The sequence below is a fragment of the Neolamprologus multifasciatus genome, chromosome 1 (genome assembly GCF_963576455.1).
Source record: "Neolamprologus multifasciatus chromosome 1, fNeoMul1.2, whole genome shotgun sequence".
Taxonomy (NCBI): domain Eukaryota; kingdom Metazoa; phylum Chordata; class Actinopteri; order Cichliformes; family Cichlidae; genus Neolamprologus; species Neolamprologus multifasciatus.
The window spans coordinates 4,022,672-4,041,819 of record NC_140439.1 but is presented as its reverse complement, the minus strand read 5'-3'; the positions used below and the strand labels follow the sequence as shown (position 1 = coordinate 4,041,819).

The window sequence follows — 19,148 nt, the reverse complement described above, 5'->3', positions numbered from 1 at the left end:
CAAAAAAAGAGTCTTCAGAGCATATACACAGACAGCTTTTCCCCGGAGACATGAAAAGCTGCCCTGTGATGAGGGCGGCTCATGAAAGATGTGAGAACTTCTTATTTTGGTCGTTTGATTAACAATAATAAGCACAATTCAAGGATCCTGTTCAGTAAATGCTACTCAGTTGTCTAATATCTTCTGAATGTCTTTTCTGGCAGCGGTCCCCAACCCCCGGGCCTCGGACTGGTACCGGGAGTCCGTTTGGTGCCGGGCTGCCAGAGTTGAGGCTCGGGTGTGAAATTGATGGTTTTCAGAGTTTTTATCGCTAACTGGGTTTCCCCGGGTCTTTTCTCGTGTTGTAGTTGTCCGTCTTATTTTGAAAGAAATATTTACGTGTTACTATAGCAACCAGAGAGCATAAAGGGGCAGAGAGGAGGATGTTACTCTCAGGGTTGTTGGTGCATTTCAGGAGGACGCTGCTAATAAAGTTACACAATTACACAGTGAATTCACGTTTATTGTTATATTTTCAAAACACCACAGTTTTTGTCTTGCTCGTATCATTTTATTTTGTTGTATTTATCCGTGACACCTTAAAGATATTATCTGACATTTAAACCTGTGGCGCAAAAAGGTTGGGGAGCGCTGTATCAGGTCACAGTTCCTTTTCCAAATGTCTGACCCAGTTCTGTGCTCCAAATTTAAGCTAATTCCCACAAAAGATATAGTGATATAGTCACATGGCCAACTGACATTGTTCCTCCTAACTTCATGAAAGAGGTTTTGCCTGTCATCTCCCCCAGCTTCTCTCTGTCATAAATAATTCTCCTTCATCAGGCTGATACTTTAAAGCAGCCAGTGTGTTCTCTCCGCTTAAAAAATAAACAAACCCTAATCAGCTCCTAAATCTTAATCTAGGTTTTTAAGGTAAACATGGGAGGGATAGCATTGGGATAGCATGCTTTTTCAGGATGTGGGCCCAAGCTCGTTTAAAACAGTCTGAGATAAAGAAGAAAACTGTCCTATCATCTGGCCAAGAGAAACTGAAATTATTATTAGGAAATTATGGAAACAACTTCCTGGATATGATGACATGATGGCGTGATCATATTCAGTTTAAATGCAGTCAACTATACATATGTATATATAGTTTTTTATTTGCATGTGGTAGCCAATCAGAAGAGTGTTTGGTGAGTGGGAGGTGGGAGCGAAAAAACGACTTCATTAAGAATAAATAAACTGATGCAACCCAGCATCACAGCGAAACGTGTATTCCACAGTGTCCATTTCACACTGTGCCTCTCCAAAATGTGAAATGGACACTCATGCATGCACACATGCAAATGCATTATACATTTGAAGTCAAGAAGTCAGCAGTGAGTAAAAAATGTATGAAGTAGATTCCAAGGTTCGTAATTGGCTGAAACGATGAAGCTAGGCAGCTAATGTGTATTTACATTAGTGCTGTCAGCGTTAATCTCATTAAAAAGGCGTTAACGCCATAACTGCATTAACGAGGCAAATCTCTGTTAACGAGTCTGTGAAGGTTCTCAGTCATCCAGGTCATCGTAGTCAAAGGAGCTTGCAAAGAAAAGCGTCTGGACTTCTTTAAGTTACTTGAAGACGTTTCACCTTCATCCGAGAAGCTTCTTCAGTTCTAAGGTCAAATGGTGGAGAGTCCCAGATTTAAACCCAGTGGGAGTTTCCCCCCACAGAGGGACAAAAGGACCCCCTGATGATCCTCTAATCGCCTGAGCATCTATAATCCAGTTTTGAGTTCCCTCCCCAGACGCCTTAACGCCCACTCACATCCTGGGCCATCTGACCTCAGGAAATCACATGATAAGGTGGGGCCAGGTTTCACAATGAGCTCACCTGAAACTCTGGCTGATTGGGACCCACACCCAGTTTCACACCTTGGCTCAGGCGATTAGAGGATCATCAGGGGGTCCTTTTGTCCCTCTGTGGGGGGACACTCCCACTAGGTTTAAATCTGGGACTCTCCACCATTTGACCTTAGAACTGAAGAAGCTTCTCGGATGAGAGGGGAAACGTCTTCAAGTAACTTAAAGAAGTCCAGACGCTTTTCTTTGCAAGCTCCTTTGACTCTGTTAACGAGTTACCGTAGATCGCCCTGTGCGTGGGGCTGCATGGCGTCAGCGCGGTCCAGCCCCACGTCCAGCCCCACGTCCAGCGGAGATTTGCTGCGTTAATGCAGTTATGGCGTTAACGCCTTTTTAACTAGATTAACGCTGACAGCACTAATTTATATGTAAATGTGTTAGTTATTCCTGTTTAAACAGAAATAAAATATCCCCCCGTGCTGTTACTGCAGCTTAGAGCAACGTCTGCACGGACACAGTGAACATGTGTGTCTACTGCACATTTTGCCATCATATCTGTGTGATGAGCTGCACATAGACCAAGTGTAAGACAAATAACAATTATTTTGGACAATGTGCGATGCTGCTTTAGTCCAAAGATTTAAAAAAAGGTTAAAAGTTCTAACAGGTCTCCTTTAACATGTGTCTGCCTAACAAGTCAAAGTGGAACAAGTAAGTTTGGGTTTGCCAGCAGATCAGTTTGAATGGAGCAGCTAGCAGCAACCACAGCAAGCTTTAAAAAACCACATGCAACAAACTGCATGTATCCACGTCCTCTGCAAGCAAAACAAGTTCAGCGTGACATCAGTCACAACTTATTACTTACTAAATTCTGTTTAAAAACCTCTGGCTACAGTGGAAAGAGATCCACCTGCTGCTGTTTGTTGTTTGTCTACCAAAGGATCAGCTCAACCATGATTTGTGTCATCACGGTAACGACAGGTGTCATCAGATCACCTCAGACTATAATAAGAAGGGTTACAACTTTAACATCAGGTAAAAATCAAACATCAAAAAACCTTTCTTCACCTGGGAATAAATAATGTCTAGGTAATTTACACGACAAAGGTAGGACATTTATGCGTGTGGGTACTCATAAATTGATTGTTTGTCCTCTTCTAATGCTCCTTTCACATTTCATGGCTGCCCTCCTTTCAGGCCTGTGTCTCCTTTGAACGCATCATCTCAGAAACTGTTTGTCATGAGGCGTCAGGACAACACAAAACACCTCTAAAATGTACATCGTACTAGTGCTGGGCGATATGGAAAAAATATTTATCACGATATGAATTATTTTATATCACGATAACGATATATATCACGATATACCACCTGACCTGTGGTCATCTGGAAAGTACGCAGTCTGTAAACAGCGAGCGCAGAGGTCTTTGTTCATGAAATGGATGGTTACGCTGATGTAGGGCTGCGTATCTCTGCTCATCCATATGTCAGTCGTCAAGGCATAATGCACGACACTGCAAACATCCTTCTTTACTTTACATCCTTCTTTACCTCGTCATATAAGCGAGGCAACTCGACTTTACTGAAGTGCTTACGACCGGGCATAACGTTCCTCGGATCAAGGACTTTGACGAGGTCCTGAAAGCTGTCCTTCTCAGCTACATAAACAGGGGCCATGCCTTTATAAATATAACGCGAGACGGCTCCTGTGATTTGTTTATGGAGCTGGGACGTTTTCTCATACGGCGTGCCTTGTGCGAAAGACTGCTGTATCTTCAGCTGGTATAGTTTTTCTTTTCCCAACTTGCTCCCGTCATTCCACAACTTGGTTTAGCTTGGATTTTCTGGATTCTAGAGTATTCTTTTTCGTGGACCTTCTGTAGGTGATAGAAGAGATTTGTTGTGTTGCCATTGAGTGCAGGAATAATTTTATAGCATAGCTTGCAAATGGGCGTCTTCTGCTCTGTGTTAGTGCTGTTGAACTCAAAATGTAACCAAATCACAGACGTACCCCCTCTTTTCGGTAAAAGTGCTTCTTCTTGGGCTGCTTGTGTAGCTGCGTCTGCCTGTTGTATGTCCGGGCATGAAACTGCAACCTGTCGCTCGTCCATCATTTTGAGTTACCGTAAAGCATTAGGGGTGGGGGAAAAAATGGATACTGTGTAGCATGGTGATATTTTGTTTGCTAATAATGTATCGATACAGGGACAGCAGAAATTGATATTTTGTTACAAAAAAGGTTTTTGTGCTCTGACTTCAGAGCATGTTGATCCTTTTTCTGAGCAAGAATCCTGACATTCCTTCACTGTCCAAATGTGTTTAACTTGTTTTGGCAGCAATAAACATGACAGTTTACTTATTTTAATTTAAGACATGTTTTATTTTAATTAAGTTTAAAACTTTTTTATTTAATGTAAAATTATATTTTGTTTTAATTTAATTTCAAATTCTTCAGTTGCTGAAGGGGCTGCATAGTTTTCATAAACTGCATAGTTCAGAATAGCTATAATTGTACCAGATGGTTGATTCAGTTAAGTTGGACTAGACTGTAATACAAACCGTTCAGTTTGTCAACAATAAAACTGAAATGAGAGAAAGACTGAGTGTGAGACTTTGATATTAGATAAAATGAATATTGATAAAGTTTACCTTTATGTACAGAATCTGAATATCGCAAAATATTTTTAAAAATTGCAATAATATCGTATCGTGCGTTAAGTATTGTGATAATATCGTATCGTGGGATGTATGGTGATTCCCACCTCTATAAAGCATGTCGCAAATCCGGGTGCACGTAAAGCAGCACCATGTTGCAAAACCACAAGACGGAGTTTCTTTGTGAAAAATATAATTTTTTATACTTTATTTTCTCTTGCATAAAGTTAAGAGTATGTATAGTGAGAAGACAACACTAATATATTTGCCACAGGCTATTTAACCCTTTAAGATCTACCATAGAACCAAGTCCGCCAGAACTTATTTTTACATGCTGTGGAGCCATTTGTGGGAGCATTTCAGGTTGCTATACATCAATACAACCATTATAGCCCAAATTTTAATAATATGTATGCATTAAGTCCATAGTAACTACATAAATTGCAAAAAAGTGCAAAAAAATTGAAAATTGTTTTTTTTTGTTTTGTTTTTTTTTTAACATATATTTCTAGTTAGAGAAATTTAAGAGGCTTATCCCTCAAAACTGTAAATACAAAAAAGTTGCACAAAATAGTTTCCCACCACAGGAAATTTATTTTGAGTGTCTTCATAGTTTTATTTTTGAGATACACTAATTTTTATATACTGCAGGCAAAATGAAAATAAATATTATAATTTAAAAAAACAGCATGTGCATCAAAATAAACTATTTCCAACAGCATAATTTGAGTTATAAACATCCCAGAAACGATACAGAAAAGCATAAAGTCAAACATGACTTTAAAAAAACACCAGTACAGGCTTATAAGGCCCTAAAAGTAAAAAACTACATTTCCGTGAAAATTACATCACTTCCGGTTCTGGCCAGTTAATGGTGGACATGTGATAGTTCGCGCTGATGGACGTAGGAAGTGTTATGAACAACTGATCGGATCGGCAAAGTGTGTTTCTGGAATATTATGTTTTTGTTGCTGCAAGTGCTTTTTATGCAAGTTTTGCAAAGCCATATGTGGAAGGAAACCGTGACCGAGGACAAGCTGATGGCATAAGATGTAAGTACAACTCCTCCGGTTTCATATGCAAAAAAAATTATTGCGCTAGCTTATGTAGTTCCAGTTTTACAGGGATTTAATAATAGTTACGCAAAACGCAGCGTGCCTGCTCCGACCGGCTTTAAAGGGTTAATGATATATTTTATGTAATAATTTATAAAAATTAGGTTAGAAACGATAGAAAGCCACGATAGACACTTTTCTACTGTCCACACAATATATATCTTCATATCGCCCAGCACTACATCGTACACGCGGACAAACAGAAAGACGAAGACGATACAGTCACACCAATGCTCTTTTTACTCGTTTGCTCTTTGCAGCAGAAGCAACAACTCATGAGTGTGGATGAGTGTGGGCATCCAGAAGCAAGAGCACTTCATGCAAAGGCGGAGAGGAGATGAGGGAGGAAAAGCGTTTTTCTTCTATTTTCTTCTTTAAGACAAACTAAAGCGACCAGATGATGGAAACGCATATTGCATTAGTCTGAACAAAAGCCTCAATCAGCCACTGTGAGCAAATGAATATGGAGTTGGGCATAATGGATGGCAGAAGGTTATACAGCATTATCTGCTTACCTTTATCCACTATTGAGAGATTAACCAATCATGAGAAAGAGGTACAAAAAAGATCTTCTGTGAGACACTTGCTCCCATTTGCCATTGTGAGTTACCAAAGTCAAAACTGCAGCTCTTACCGAGTTCCTCGAGTTCAGACGTCATCGACTTTGAGCGCATTGACAGGGCTGTGGTGGGGGCTCTCTTTGGAGGTGGAGGAGCTGAGCAGAGAGAAACAGACATGTGACCAAAAGCAGGCAGTGATCTGGAGGCGTCAAACCTTTTCAGGTAAATCTTTAATCGATCAGTCGAGCGAAGGGGGAAAAAATTTCACTGAGGGAAAAGGATCAAATTAGAAATATCTTCTGATGATAACAAAATATAATAGAGTATCAGAACAACACAGAGACAAAAGCAATATTCTGATCAGAGATTTTTGACAAACATTTAAAGGTTTGCTTATTTCCATGTGTAGATTTTGTCTAGTTTGTATTAAAACCACCTGGTCTGACCTCTCGTGTTTGCTGTTTGTATCCTAAGCACAGAGTTGGTCATTGAGGGGTATTATTACTAGGGATGGGTACCGGTATCCGGTGCCATGATGGCACCGGTTCTGACATAAACGGTAGTAGCCAGACCGAAAAGCAGCGCACATTTCGGTGCTTTATTTCGGTGCTTTTTTTTTTTCCTGAGTTGTGATACACTTTGAATTCTAGCCAATCATTTTACGTTTCTGAGGATAGTAGGCGGGTCCAGGTACGTACGTTCTTTTAGAGCAGAGCTACAGATTAAAAACGCCCAAGGCGACGCGTTCAAAGTCTGGCTGTACTTCACAGCAAAAGATGCAAACTCAGCAGCTGCAACAAGTGCTTTAAGGTGATACTGTGATACTGTCAAAGGAGGTAACACCTCAAATCTGATGAAACACCTGGCGACGCATAGCGTTTTTTTTTTAAAGCCGAAAAATGCGCCGTATTTGATAGCTTGCTGCGAGACCTCACACCGAGCACATCTACTGCGGATGGGTTGCCTGTTATTGGACCCGGAGTTAGCAACATCCCCCAAAAACCCAAAGAGGAGAGTCCTGGCCCCTAGCCCTGCCAGTGTAGCAGAAATGATGATGATGATGATGCAGCAGCAGCCGTTCTTCTCTGCGTGAGTAGCTTAATGTTGTTCGTGTGTAATTTACGTTGAGTAGGCTAACCACGTTATTACATTAATGCATGTAAGGTGAACTAGCAAACATCATCATAGCTACATGCAGCTGTCTTCTTGTTTGATGGCAGATACTCCCTTCACCCTGGACAAAAAGGCAAAATGACCAAAGAAAAAGTGGAAAACAGTTAAACATGAGAGGTTTTTGGACAAAGTTTGTGTTTTTTCCATTGTTTAAGCTGCTTCCAGCCAAGAGTGATACCATATATGCCCCATAGCTGCAGAAAAGGCTAACATTGTTATCTTTTTACAAAAAAACAGCTGAACATGAGAGGTTTTTGGACCAATTTTGTGTTCTCCATTCTTTAAGCACCGGTTTGAGCACCGTTTAAGCACCGGCACCGTTTCAAAAGTACCGGTTTGGCACCGGTATCGGATAAAACCTAAACGATACCCATCCCTAATTATTACACAGTCCTTCTTTTCCCCCCAGCCAGTTTCAGTAGATGACCTCCCTGATAATGGCTTTGTTGGAGGTCTCTTCCTGTTGACCTCTAGCTGACCTCTGTTGGTCTCTAGCACTGTGACCTCACATCAAGGAGATCCTGCTTGGAGTTTTCATGTTTTTCCCATGTCTCTCCAGCTTCCTGTCACAGTCCAAACACATTAGTTAACTGGTGATTATAAATTTATTGTAGGTATGAATCTGAGCGTGACCGGTCTGTCTCTATATGTGTGTACCCTGCCTCATGCCCTGTGACAGCTGGGATAGGCTCCAGCTCCTCCCGGGACCCTGAATTGGAAAAGTGGGAGCGAATGGATGGATGTTTGGATATTAAAGAGGATTTGCGCTGAGATTTCTTCTAGCTATACAGATGATAGTGAACTAAATCATCAGTCAGTGTCACTTTAATATTTTAATACAGGAGGTACATGTACTGTGCTCTGCTGCTCCTCAGCTGAAGCACCTCATGACAATTATATTCTTGAATCCATGTCTAAACACGACTGGCAGCCATTTTCAGCCTCATCTCGGAGCTGCTGTACCTTTTTTGCGTGCTGTGTCCTCAGGGTCCAGATTCCGGCTCACTGTCACCACCTTAATCAGGAGCCGGTTGCCTCCCTGGCGGATCATGTTGACCACCTGTCGATGGCCCACCTTCACCACATTCTCCTGGTTCACCTGCCACAAACAAACCAAAAGTTTTCTTATCCTGCGTCTTTGCTTATGTTATTAACTGCGTGTTTATGAACAGCACAAACATGTAAACACTGGACCGACACCTCAGCTTTGTGTGGGAGAAAACTGCTGCTCGTTTAAATCTGAAGATGCAAAATTCAACACAAAAGAAACTGTGAAAAGTGCAAGTATGGCTTCACAGTGCAAACCATCATTTTCTACTGGAAACCAACCAGACTGGTAAACTGTCTCTCCAGCCACCACCTCCACTAGTTTGATTTAAAACGTTACTAAAATGTATTTTTATTGAACACACTGTGTAGACATATTTCAGGCAATTAAAGCGAGTGAGTCTCTGTGCTAACAACTGTGCCATGAGCTAGTTTGAGTCAGCTGTTCTGTCTCAGCACATAAATGTATAAATGAAGATGTACAAAGTTCAGCACTGAACTTCTCTACAGCTGTGGCCAAAACTAATTTATTTATTTCCCATTAAAAGATTTTGAAACATTAAATCCTTGTAATTCTTCTTCACAATATCATAGAAACGTGTATATAATGTTCTAAATTAAAACCTGCAAAGTGCATGAAAAACAAACTTGTGCCGTTGTCAAAACCTCTGACCATGACTGTTGAAAGACCGGCTGGTGTGAACCATCCCATATGGAAAAGATTTATATAAATCTTATAAAGTTTGTATCTGTCTTGTGTGAAACTTGTATGAAAAGCATACAAGAGTGAAAACAGATATAAGATCCCTTGAAGAATTATATAATGAAACTTGTATGTTTTGGATACTTACTAAAACAATATATGAAAGTAATGAGAAAGTGGCCACTTTCATGAGTAAATCATAGAAGTTTTTACTATTTCTTTTCCAGATGGGATTCCTTGATCACAAAAACTTTCATAGAATGATAAAAGCAGCTTTGAGACGCATGGAGCTGAAAAATATTGTGTTAGTCTGCAAACCGAGAAGCTGTCTAAATGAAGGAAAATTAGGACTGTTGCTACGTTGCTTTAGAATTTGGAATCTGCAAAGATCACATAATTACAAAAACCACCAACAAAATTCTGTTGAAAGCAAAATATTGAGCTTTGTGGATAAACGCTTGTCATGAGAAAACAAGATAATTACCCAGGGTTCACCCACGGGCTGCATACAATTCTGTTTACACTTAGCCGTAATCAAAGTGTCTTGATGCATGCTCAATCATCCAGGTAAGTAAATCCCAAAAGGTTGATTCTGTTCGTCTGGACGTAGCTCGTCCAAAACCCCCAAAAAGTTTACATTTTGTCTCGGTGACTTTTGTAATTTCCCCAAAAGTCTCGGTGATGATCAAGATGTTTTTGACATCTCGACAATTTTTGCCAAAATCTCTTTCTTATTGCTGAATCATGAAAACTGACCTTAATGAATTAAATACTCATTCAGTATTCACAGGGGTTATTTTTAAAGTATATTAAAGCTAGTTGGATGATCTGAAACATTCAGGAAAGGACAAATACTTTATTTCACAGCAACGTACAGGCCAGAGTTGTACAATCTCCTTCTACATAACAGTGACAGACAAGAGAACAGACTTTTTACACCTCTGTACATCCAAATAAAAGACAATGAAACCAGGAAATTGATTAACAAACAATAAGCAGCTGAAGGAATCAACAAAATCTTCATAGCTGCAAAATTCAAAAAGGAGCCTGGCTGCTGCCCTCGCGTATGTTTCTCCATGTATACGTCATAAACATCAGCTCATATAATAATGCATCCAACACACTCCCACTCATTGCTTTTGACTATGCAAATAAACACACACCATTTTAAACTTTCCTTTTCATACCCTAGTAGATGCTTTTTAATTTTTAACACGGTGAAATCTGAAGCTTCAATTAAAAACAAACAATTTGGACTTTTTGTTCTTGGAGGAAAGCTGAGATGTCTGTGACACAGCTGTGATGGTGGCTGTCCAAAAAAAGCACTTTAAGTCGGTATCAGTGCTGGATTTTCATTCTTCTCTTAAAGAGGAGAACGTTCCATACATCAAGAGAGATGCCCAGACGATGGCTAGCTTTATATGTTAGTAAACATTCCCAGTGATGGATTTTGACCTTTATATTTCCACCTAAGACACAGAGCCATGGGGCAGCATGGCGGTGGGGTTGTTATCGGTTTCTCTGTGTTAGCACTGTGCCAGGGTGTTCCCCAGCTCTTGCCCTATGGTAGCTGGAGTAGGTGATCCTGATAAGGTTAAGTGGAAGAGAATAATTGGATAGTGAACCTGACTTTTATGCACTTATTCAAGCACAAAACCGACTAGATTTCTCTCACTGAACATCAAACTATAAGCAAAAGCAGCAATAGAAACTGTACTATTTTATGTGTTCAAAACTTTGTAAAATTTGTAAAATATGCAAATATATCTTGTCTGATTTTGAAATGTTGATTAAATAGTGATAAGTTATGTTAGCATTTTTACACTACCTATTTCACTGTATCTGTAAAATCACACTACTTTGATGTATACCTAACAACTAAACACAATCATATCACAAACACCCCAAGATGTCAACTGAGCCTCCAAACTCCTCAGATCATCACATCTAGGGCTGCTCAATTAATCGAATTTTAATCTCGATTACGATCTGGGCTTTCAACGATCATTAAAAATAACTGAGCCGATTATTAGCCCCTCCCTCGTGCTTTACTCTCGCGCTGCTCCGTGTGGCAAATCGAGCGCACCTCTCTGCATTTCGAACACGTGTCACAACAATTAAGAGCAGCGGTCTCCAACCTTTTGTGCGCCACGGACCGGTTTATGCCCGACAATATTTTCATGGACTTTAAGGTGTTGCGGATAAATACAACAAAATAAAACTAGTACCGGTACCGAAAAAAAGAAAATTTATTCATAACACACGTGAAAAGACCCAGGAAAACAGAGTAAACGATAAAAACGATAACAAAATAACGCTGAAAACCGATAAAAACCCTGAAAACTATACATTTCACACCTGAGCCTCAGCTCTCGCGGCCCGGTACGAAACGAGTCACGGACCGCTTTACATATACAGTCATCCACCCATTCACACACAGGTGATGGCAGCTACATTGTAGCCACAGCCACCCTGGGGCGCACTGACAGAGGCGAGGCTGCCGGACACTGGCGCCACCGGGCCCTCTGACCACCACCAGTAGGCAACGGGTGAAGCGTCTTGCCCAAGGACACAACGACCGAGACTGTCCAAGCCGAGGCTCGAACCGGCAACCTTCCGATTACAAGACGAACTCCCAACTCTTGAGCCACGATCACCGCATGAAAGCATTTTCATGTGGTTTTCTAGATAAAATCTAAACTCTTTGCTCTAGCTATGGGAGATGTCTTCTTCTTCCATCTTTTCCTAATTCTCCTCCACAAGTGTGCTTTTCCACCACAGCTCCACCTTGCCTTGCACTTCTACTATGGCAGCTACTTCCCCTCTTACACCTGTGCCTCCTCCTTTATCTGCACAGTGAGAGGGATGAGACTGCAGCTAGGAAGACTATGCTCTGGGAAGGCTGATGGCCCAGATGGTGCTACCCAACTGTGTCAACCTCTAAGTCTATCAGAATCAGAATCAGAACACTTAATTAATCCAGAAGGAAATTATAGGTTACAGCAGGCAGCACGCTACGGCGCATGCGCACTTACAAAGGAACCTTCTGACCAAACTTTACACAAACATCACATTGGGAAGACATGTCAGAGAGGTAGGCTGATAGGAAAAACAATGAAAATACACAACATGAAGTGAGAGGAGGAGAAAAAAACTCCACTCAGACTGAGCTCCTAATGGGAGAACAGTTTGAGAACAGAAAAAACACCCGGGCACAAAAAGCACATGACTGTCAATACACCACAGAAACACAAGACAAGCAACAGGGGCGGGTAAGGGTGAGAGAGAGCCGGTGTAGACAGCGCATCCGGTCCTGCAGCATATCTGCGCTGGTCCAGTCGACCCGCCATCTGCCCCGGGAGGGAACAAGCATCGAAGGCGTTTGGAAAGGGAGGGGGATGAGTGTGTATCAGTGTATGTGTATGTGTGTGTGTGTCCTGAGTTAGCTGATAGAGTGTCCTTCGCCCTGCCAGGCTAAGTAAACAGTCTTCCAGCCGACCCTGGCCTTGCGTAGGGTAGGAAGGTACAGTCTAAACACAGTCTGTTATCAGGGTGAGAATTTGTTATGTTCAGCTGGCGCCGAAATGGTAGCCGCATGAAATGATGGTTTTTACTTTAGTGCGAACAACTCATGTAAATTTCAAAGCTGTTCTAGCAGTCCACACTGTTCTCTGTTGTCCGTTGGACAGCTGCGAGCTTCTTCAAGATGTTATCAATCTTACGCTCCATGATGTTGTCATTCTTGCGCTCAAAGAGCAAATTCTGAGAACTCACGACCGCAGTGAGCTTCTCCAAGATGTTATCCAATTTTCGCTCAGAGGTCTTATTCTGAGTGTTCACGGCAGCCTCAAGCTTCTCCAAGATCTTATCCGTGCTGTGCTCAATGAGCCCATTTTGAGAACTCACAACTCGTCCCATCGTTTCAATCCCAGCGGGCAGCCTTGTGGGGGTTTGAACAGCCGATTCCGCTTTCTTTAATCTTCGATTAGCCAGGGCCAAGCCAGCTCTGATCAGCAAGAACCGTGTTATCATGGTTCCGAAAAGGTAGATATCTTCAATGTCCTCGATCGACAGTCCCGCCAGGCACATGACCCTCCAGTTATGCCACCCGTCCATTGTGTATCCAGCAGGGAACGTCCCTCCAGGACACTCAGGCTCACCCGAGCCCAGGCTTCTCGTTGAGAAGAGGGTGTCAATTGCATTCAGGGACCAGTTGATCAAATCCATAGTTCCTCTTTTAGGTTTTAGAGAACAGACTGTGAGAGAGTGTACCAGGGCAAGAGTAGAAAATAGACGAGACTAGACAAGGACACAGAAGCTAAGCAGGGAAGGCAAGGGAGAGGAGAAAAGTGCGACCGCCTTCGTCGAGAGCCAAAGCGACGAAAGCCCTACAACTGGGGCAGGTGCCGACATTGTGGAAAACATCCCGTACTGTGCCGGTACCAAAAATAAAGCGTCCACCTGAACTGAGCGACTATAGACCCGTGGCCTTCACATCGCATATCATGAAAAACTTGGCTGATTCTTCACCGACTGAGACTTGAGATCAAAGACAAACTTCCTCTGCAGTTTGCATGCAAACAGAGCCCTAGCTCATCTGGAGCAATGTGGCGCTCATGTGAGAGTTATGTTCTTTGATTTTTCAAGTCCTTTCAATACCATCCAACCCGAAAAGACAAGGTCACAGAGATGGGAGTAGATTCCTTCTCTGTTTTCTGGATTACAGACTATCTCACAGAAAGGCCACAGTTTGTCAGTTTGGGTAACTGTGTCTCTGGGACATAAATGAGCAGCATGGGGGCTTGACGAGGGACTGTCCTGGGTGTTCCTTTTCACATTGTTTACAGCAGACTTCAAATACAACTCTGAGTCCTGCCAAATCCAGAAATACTTGGCTGACCCTGCCATTGTGTCGTGCATCAGAAATGGACAGGAATCTGAATATAGGGATCTTGTAAAAGCCTTCAGCGACTGGAGTCACAAAACCAACCTCATATTGAACACCTCTAAGACAAAGGAAATGATATTTGATGATCGTTGCCTCCTTTTGTTAAGGAAACAAAGATCTCTTCACATCTGGAGTAACTTGCTGCAGATGTTCTATCAGTCTATGGTGACAAATGTGCTGTTGTATGATGGGGTCTGCTGTTTAAGCAGCAACAGAAGTAAGACTACAAGAGGACTGGACAAACTAGTGAGGAAGGCTGGCTCTGTAATTGGAGCCAGGCTGGGCATGCTGGGGTAGGTGGTGGAAAGATGCATCCTAAAGACGTTAGAAGCCATCCTGAATAAGTCTTATCACCCGCTTTACAACATCTTTATGGAACAGAAAACATCAGTACTGCAAAACTCCTCTCCTACTGTTGTTAAACACATACATACATATAGAAAATCATTTGCACCCACAGCCATCAGGCTTTTTAATACCCATACAAATAGCAGGTGAGCTATGTCAGACACATGAATTTCCCTCTTGGATCAATTAAGTTATTCTTATACTTAAGGACATTACAAGCTAAACACAATGCATAAAAACAGCATCTACACGCACTGTTGCGGTTTTGCAGAGAATTCGTCCTCAGAAAAAAGAACAAAAATTAGGTTGACATGAAGTGATGATGTGCTGGTCCTAAAGTTCCTCAAAAAACATTTAGCGAAAAGGAAGAAACAGAGACTGTGGTTCATCCAGTTCACAGGAAGAATTGCATGGTTTGATCCAGCAGTTGAAGCTGTATTACGATTGCTTTCATACATATATCAGGATGTCAGTGGGGCAGAACTGGGAACACATCTGAGGAGGCAGAAGAATCAGTTCAGTGAGCCAGAGCGGAGTTTATTTGTGTGTCTTAGGTACAATAGTGTCATTTTACTATTTCCACAAAGTGCACTTAAAATCCTTTAATTTTCTTAAAAATTGACAGTGCGCCTTATGTATGAATTCTGGTTGTGCTTACTGACCTCGAACCGATTTTATGCGGTACACGGCGCACAAAAATCTGTCAAAGAATGTTTAATACGACTTTGGTAAGCTACGAAGCCGCACCGCTTGATGGATTGCTGAAGCATTACGGCTACCGTAGTCAGGAGCCTCGCGGAGTCATCTGGGTCCTAAACTCCGTCGGCTTCAGGTCTCAAAGTCAAACGAACACTGCAGCATCACTGAGAGTTAAAAACTGTCTAAATTCTTTCATCTTTAATAAAATGATCAGCGTTGCTGCTTTACCAGGTGTAACAATGAAGTTTAACATCCAGGCATCCATGAAAACAGAATTTATTAAATGTAACAGAGTTAGCAGGAAGTTAGCTTGCTAGCTTCCACCTAAACATGATATAGCATGTTCTGACTGAGAGATTTCTGAAAAAATTCAAACGTACAGCTCTGCTATCACTTCCAACATAAATGAAGACAGAAAACTAAACAGCAGTGACGTTTGTAGGGTTACTGAAGTTGGGCTAGCTGGTATATAATAATGTGCTACGTGATTGCTAGCGACACAGCTATGTTAGCATAACATAAACACAGTGAAGCTGGAGGATGAACGCTAACTTTTTTCCACTCGATAAAAGTTAACGTGAAGGTTCCTGATGGTTAGAGACAAATGCAATCACATGGCAGGATGCTGTAAACGGACCAAACTTCAGTCAGGAGAACAACTGAGATAATCCATCCACAATACGAGGTTAGTCATTAATATACTGCAACAACATGGGAATAGAGCAGCTGCAGAGAATTCAGCATTAATGAATCAATGGTACGAAAGTGGAGGAAGCAAGAAGAATGAGCTGAGTAAAGTTTGACTTATCTGACTGTTTGGTTTCGCTTAATGCGCCTTATGGTTCGAAAAAATACAGTATATTTGGTACCAGTGTGCACTTTTTGCTAAATGCAGTCTTCCGATTGGTCAGATCTGTTTATTTGGACCAGAAAAATCTGACAAATTGAGCTTGGTTCGAAAAAACTGTATAATCACATTTATTATCTTAAAAAAAAAGATAATATATAAAAAATATTATAGAATTAAAATAAAAAGGAAGGAGTAGGTCGTTAATTTTCCCTACTGAAGCTCTACTGTAATAGCTTTACTTACATATAAGTATTCTGAATGTACGTCTCTGCGGCTGTTTTTACACCTGAGCTCTTTAGTCAGAATAAAGTGAACTTGTTTTCTACCTTGATCTGTTTCATTTGGGCAGACGTAAACATGCTAATCACACTCGAGCTGACCCAACCACCAGGTGTATGCTGCAAGTTTGAGCTAAACACCTTCCCATGGCCAGGTATCCACGGCATACTGGAATCCAGCAGTGCAAGATGAATGTGCGCAGTATGGTTTTGGTTTTGGCGCACCAGCTGGGTGTAACTAATTATCCTCTCCTCAGCAGTGAGCTCAGCAGTCAGCAGTGAGTGGCAGCCAGGAACAAAGAGTACAAGAGTGTGGATAAAGAAGTGTGAAAAACAAAAGTGTGTGTGAAACTCTGCATTTTCACATGTCCTTACTGGGGACGACTCATGGGGGTTCTGGCAACTGCTACAATACAACACAGCAGCTTTTTTACTGTCTCGGGCTAAATAAGATAGTAACACTACTATCCTATGCTTAATGGACATTGCACAAGAGAGGCAAAGACGATAGTGAGGGATGCTTTGTGACACAAACGCAGCAGCAAGAGTGAAAGGGAAGGTTTAGTTGGTAGTGAGACACACTCTGATGTTTGGTTTGGAGACGGTGGCATTAACAAAAAGACAGCAGGCTGTGCTGGAGGTGGCAGAGTTCAAGGTTTTTATTCGGAGTGACCAGAGAGGCAAGGCTGAGATGGTGTAGTCATGTACAGAAGAGGAATAGTGAATATATTGGTCAAAAGCTTCCAGTCAGGAGAAAAGACCACAGAGAGGATGAATGGATGTAGTGAAGGAGGATGTGCAGAGGGTGAGAGGGAGGCAGATGATCCCCTGTGGCAACCCCGAAAGGGCACAGGTGAGAGAGAAAGAAGAAGAAGAGTGAATAGTGTTCTTTCTGGTCCTCTTACATGGAAAAAGACACAAAAGAGATTTGAAATCGGAAGACCATAAACTGGCAAAATAATCCAGGAAAACAGCAACGAAGCAGCAGCTTTATGGCTGTAAAATTAGCAGTTTAATCATTGGTACACAAACACACACAAGCAGCCAAACACATCACATATGGATGCAAAACACTCAGGGAAATCACAGCCTCCGTATAATACGCATGTAAAAGGCAGCAGATCAAGCAGAAGGGCCTATTTAGAAGTCATTATCATTATCATAACCATTAGGCATCATCCAGACCATTTAGCTGTACGCGGGCTGCCCCGAGCTCTGATCGCCCAATCCAATCTCTTCTAATGTAAGTATTGCTGCCTCACTTACTGACAGCCGCAAATCTGATTAACCAATTATAATCTGACCTGTGCAGACCGTGATATGATGTCACCCGACTAATCCAGATGCCGGAGTAGGCAGGGATTAACAGGCCCTCGCTGAGGTCACCTGACTTGTCTTCACTGTATATACAGTAGTGTGCAAAAGCTTCGTGTTTATAATTTTATACATGCAGTAAGGGAGGTGGTTGATGGAACTAAATTTAATTTTTCTTGTAGCATCAAAAACCTCTGAGCAGTTGTGTGTAAACAGAGACAAATCAGCAGCAGACATGAAAGGACATGACATGCTGATGGACCTGGACATAACATTGTCCCTTCTAAAAAGCTCAGGGCCATCGCAGTCCAGCGGCAGCAGCTTTATGTCCTTGACTGAACCAAAAACAGGAAGTTAAGGTTGAATGTAAGCTAGGATCAAATGACTAGCAACAGTGAAGAAGTGGGGATCATGGCAAGTAGCTAACTATGAAATACTGTGCTTTCCTTTTTCAATATCTCACTTTAATTCACCAAATCTCTGTCTGTCAGTCTGCAAACGCCCCCTACACAACCTGGAGTCGAACAACCAAACTTGGCACACACGTACACATACTGCAGTCGGTCATTTCTTTATGTCTTGCTTCCAAGGAACTAGACTTTCTTCAATGTTTTTAAATTGTTCTTGAACAATATTCAAAGTGCTACACTGTAGTGCTACACTGTAGTAACAAAGTGCTACACTGTAGCACTTTGTTACTACAGCCCTGCTGCAAAAAGAAACATTTTGTTCCCATTTCTTTAGTTGAATCTATGAAAAATGCCAAAGATAACACAGTGTAGACATTTTAAATAAAACTGACCTTGTTAGGTGATTCTCAAAGAACTATTAGCTAAAAACTTAAATCTTGGCATGGTGTGCAGCGCGTCCTTAAAAGATCCCAAGAAGCTGGACAAGTAGAGGACAAAAGAAGAAGTAGCCCTCCAGCTGATGAACAGAATCTGACAACCACAACTGGAAAACATCCATGATCAAGCCTATGGGTCAGCCAGCAGCAGCAGTAGCATTAACATACTGCTTGTACTACATATTAGAGTCCGACCAACACAGGATTTTAAACTGATAACACTATTAATGTTTGATGATTTAATATTTCCATTTTATTAAATAATATTTCATCAAAATATTTATATGTGAAACAGCATATTAATTAGGGCTGCCACGATGCGTCGACTATCAAAATTGTCCACGACTGATTTAATAGTCGACGCGTCGTTTGCAGCTTTGTAAGATCACAAAAGACGCAGGAATAAGTAGTAGGATTTAAGAGTGTAATAACGGACTGAAACAGAAGATGGCAGCACTGCATGTACAAGGATGCCAGCTGCCATTAAAGCCGAAGAAGAAGAAGCAGCTGTGTCCCAGAATTCATAGCGCAGCCCAGCTCAGTTTCCAACAATGGCGGCAGCTAGTTAGTTTTAATGTTACTCTTATTATTCTTTCTGGGTCACAAAATAAACGTTTAACATATTTTCAGGCGAGAATGTAGCTGTGTAAACCTCAAATATCTGCTCAGTTTATCAAGACACCTCATATTTTCAAAAGCGCTCTGACGTTTTCGGAGACGTCTGTTAGCCACTAGCTTGATAGCTAGCCGGGGGCTAGGCTCACTAGAGCCGTGAGAACACC

At 41.6% G+C, this 19,148-nt stretch overlaps 1 protein-coding gene across 4 annotated transcripts in view; it reads right to left on the bottom strand.

Moving 5' to 3' along the window:
- Window positions 1-19,148, bottom strand: part of LOC146525140 (SH3 and multiple ankyrin repeat domains protein 2-like) — a 355,364-nt gene that overhangs the window by 46,426 nt on the left and 289,790 nt on the right. For all 4 annotated transcript variants that reach the window (XM_085161570.1, XM_085161578.1, XM_085161585.1 and 1 more), the window contains 2 exons: window positions 8,296-8,431; window positions 6,234-6,314 (listed from right to left, as the gene is read on the bottom strand). In XM_085161570.1, coding sequence (XP_085017696.1) covers window positions 6,234-6,314; window positions 8,296-8,431 — 217 coding nt within the window. The remainder of the gene's footprint in view (window positions 1-6,233; window positions 6,315-8,295; window positions 8,432-19,148) is intronic.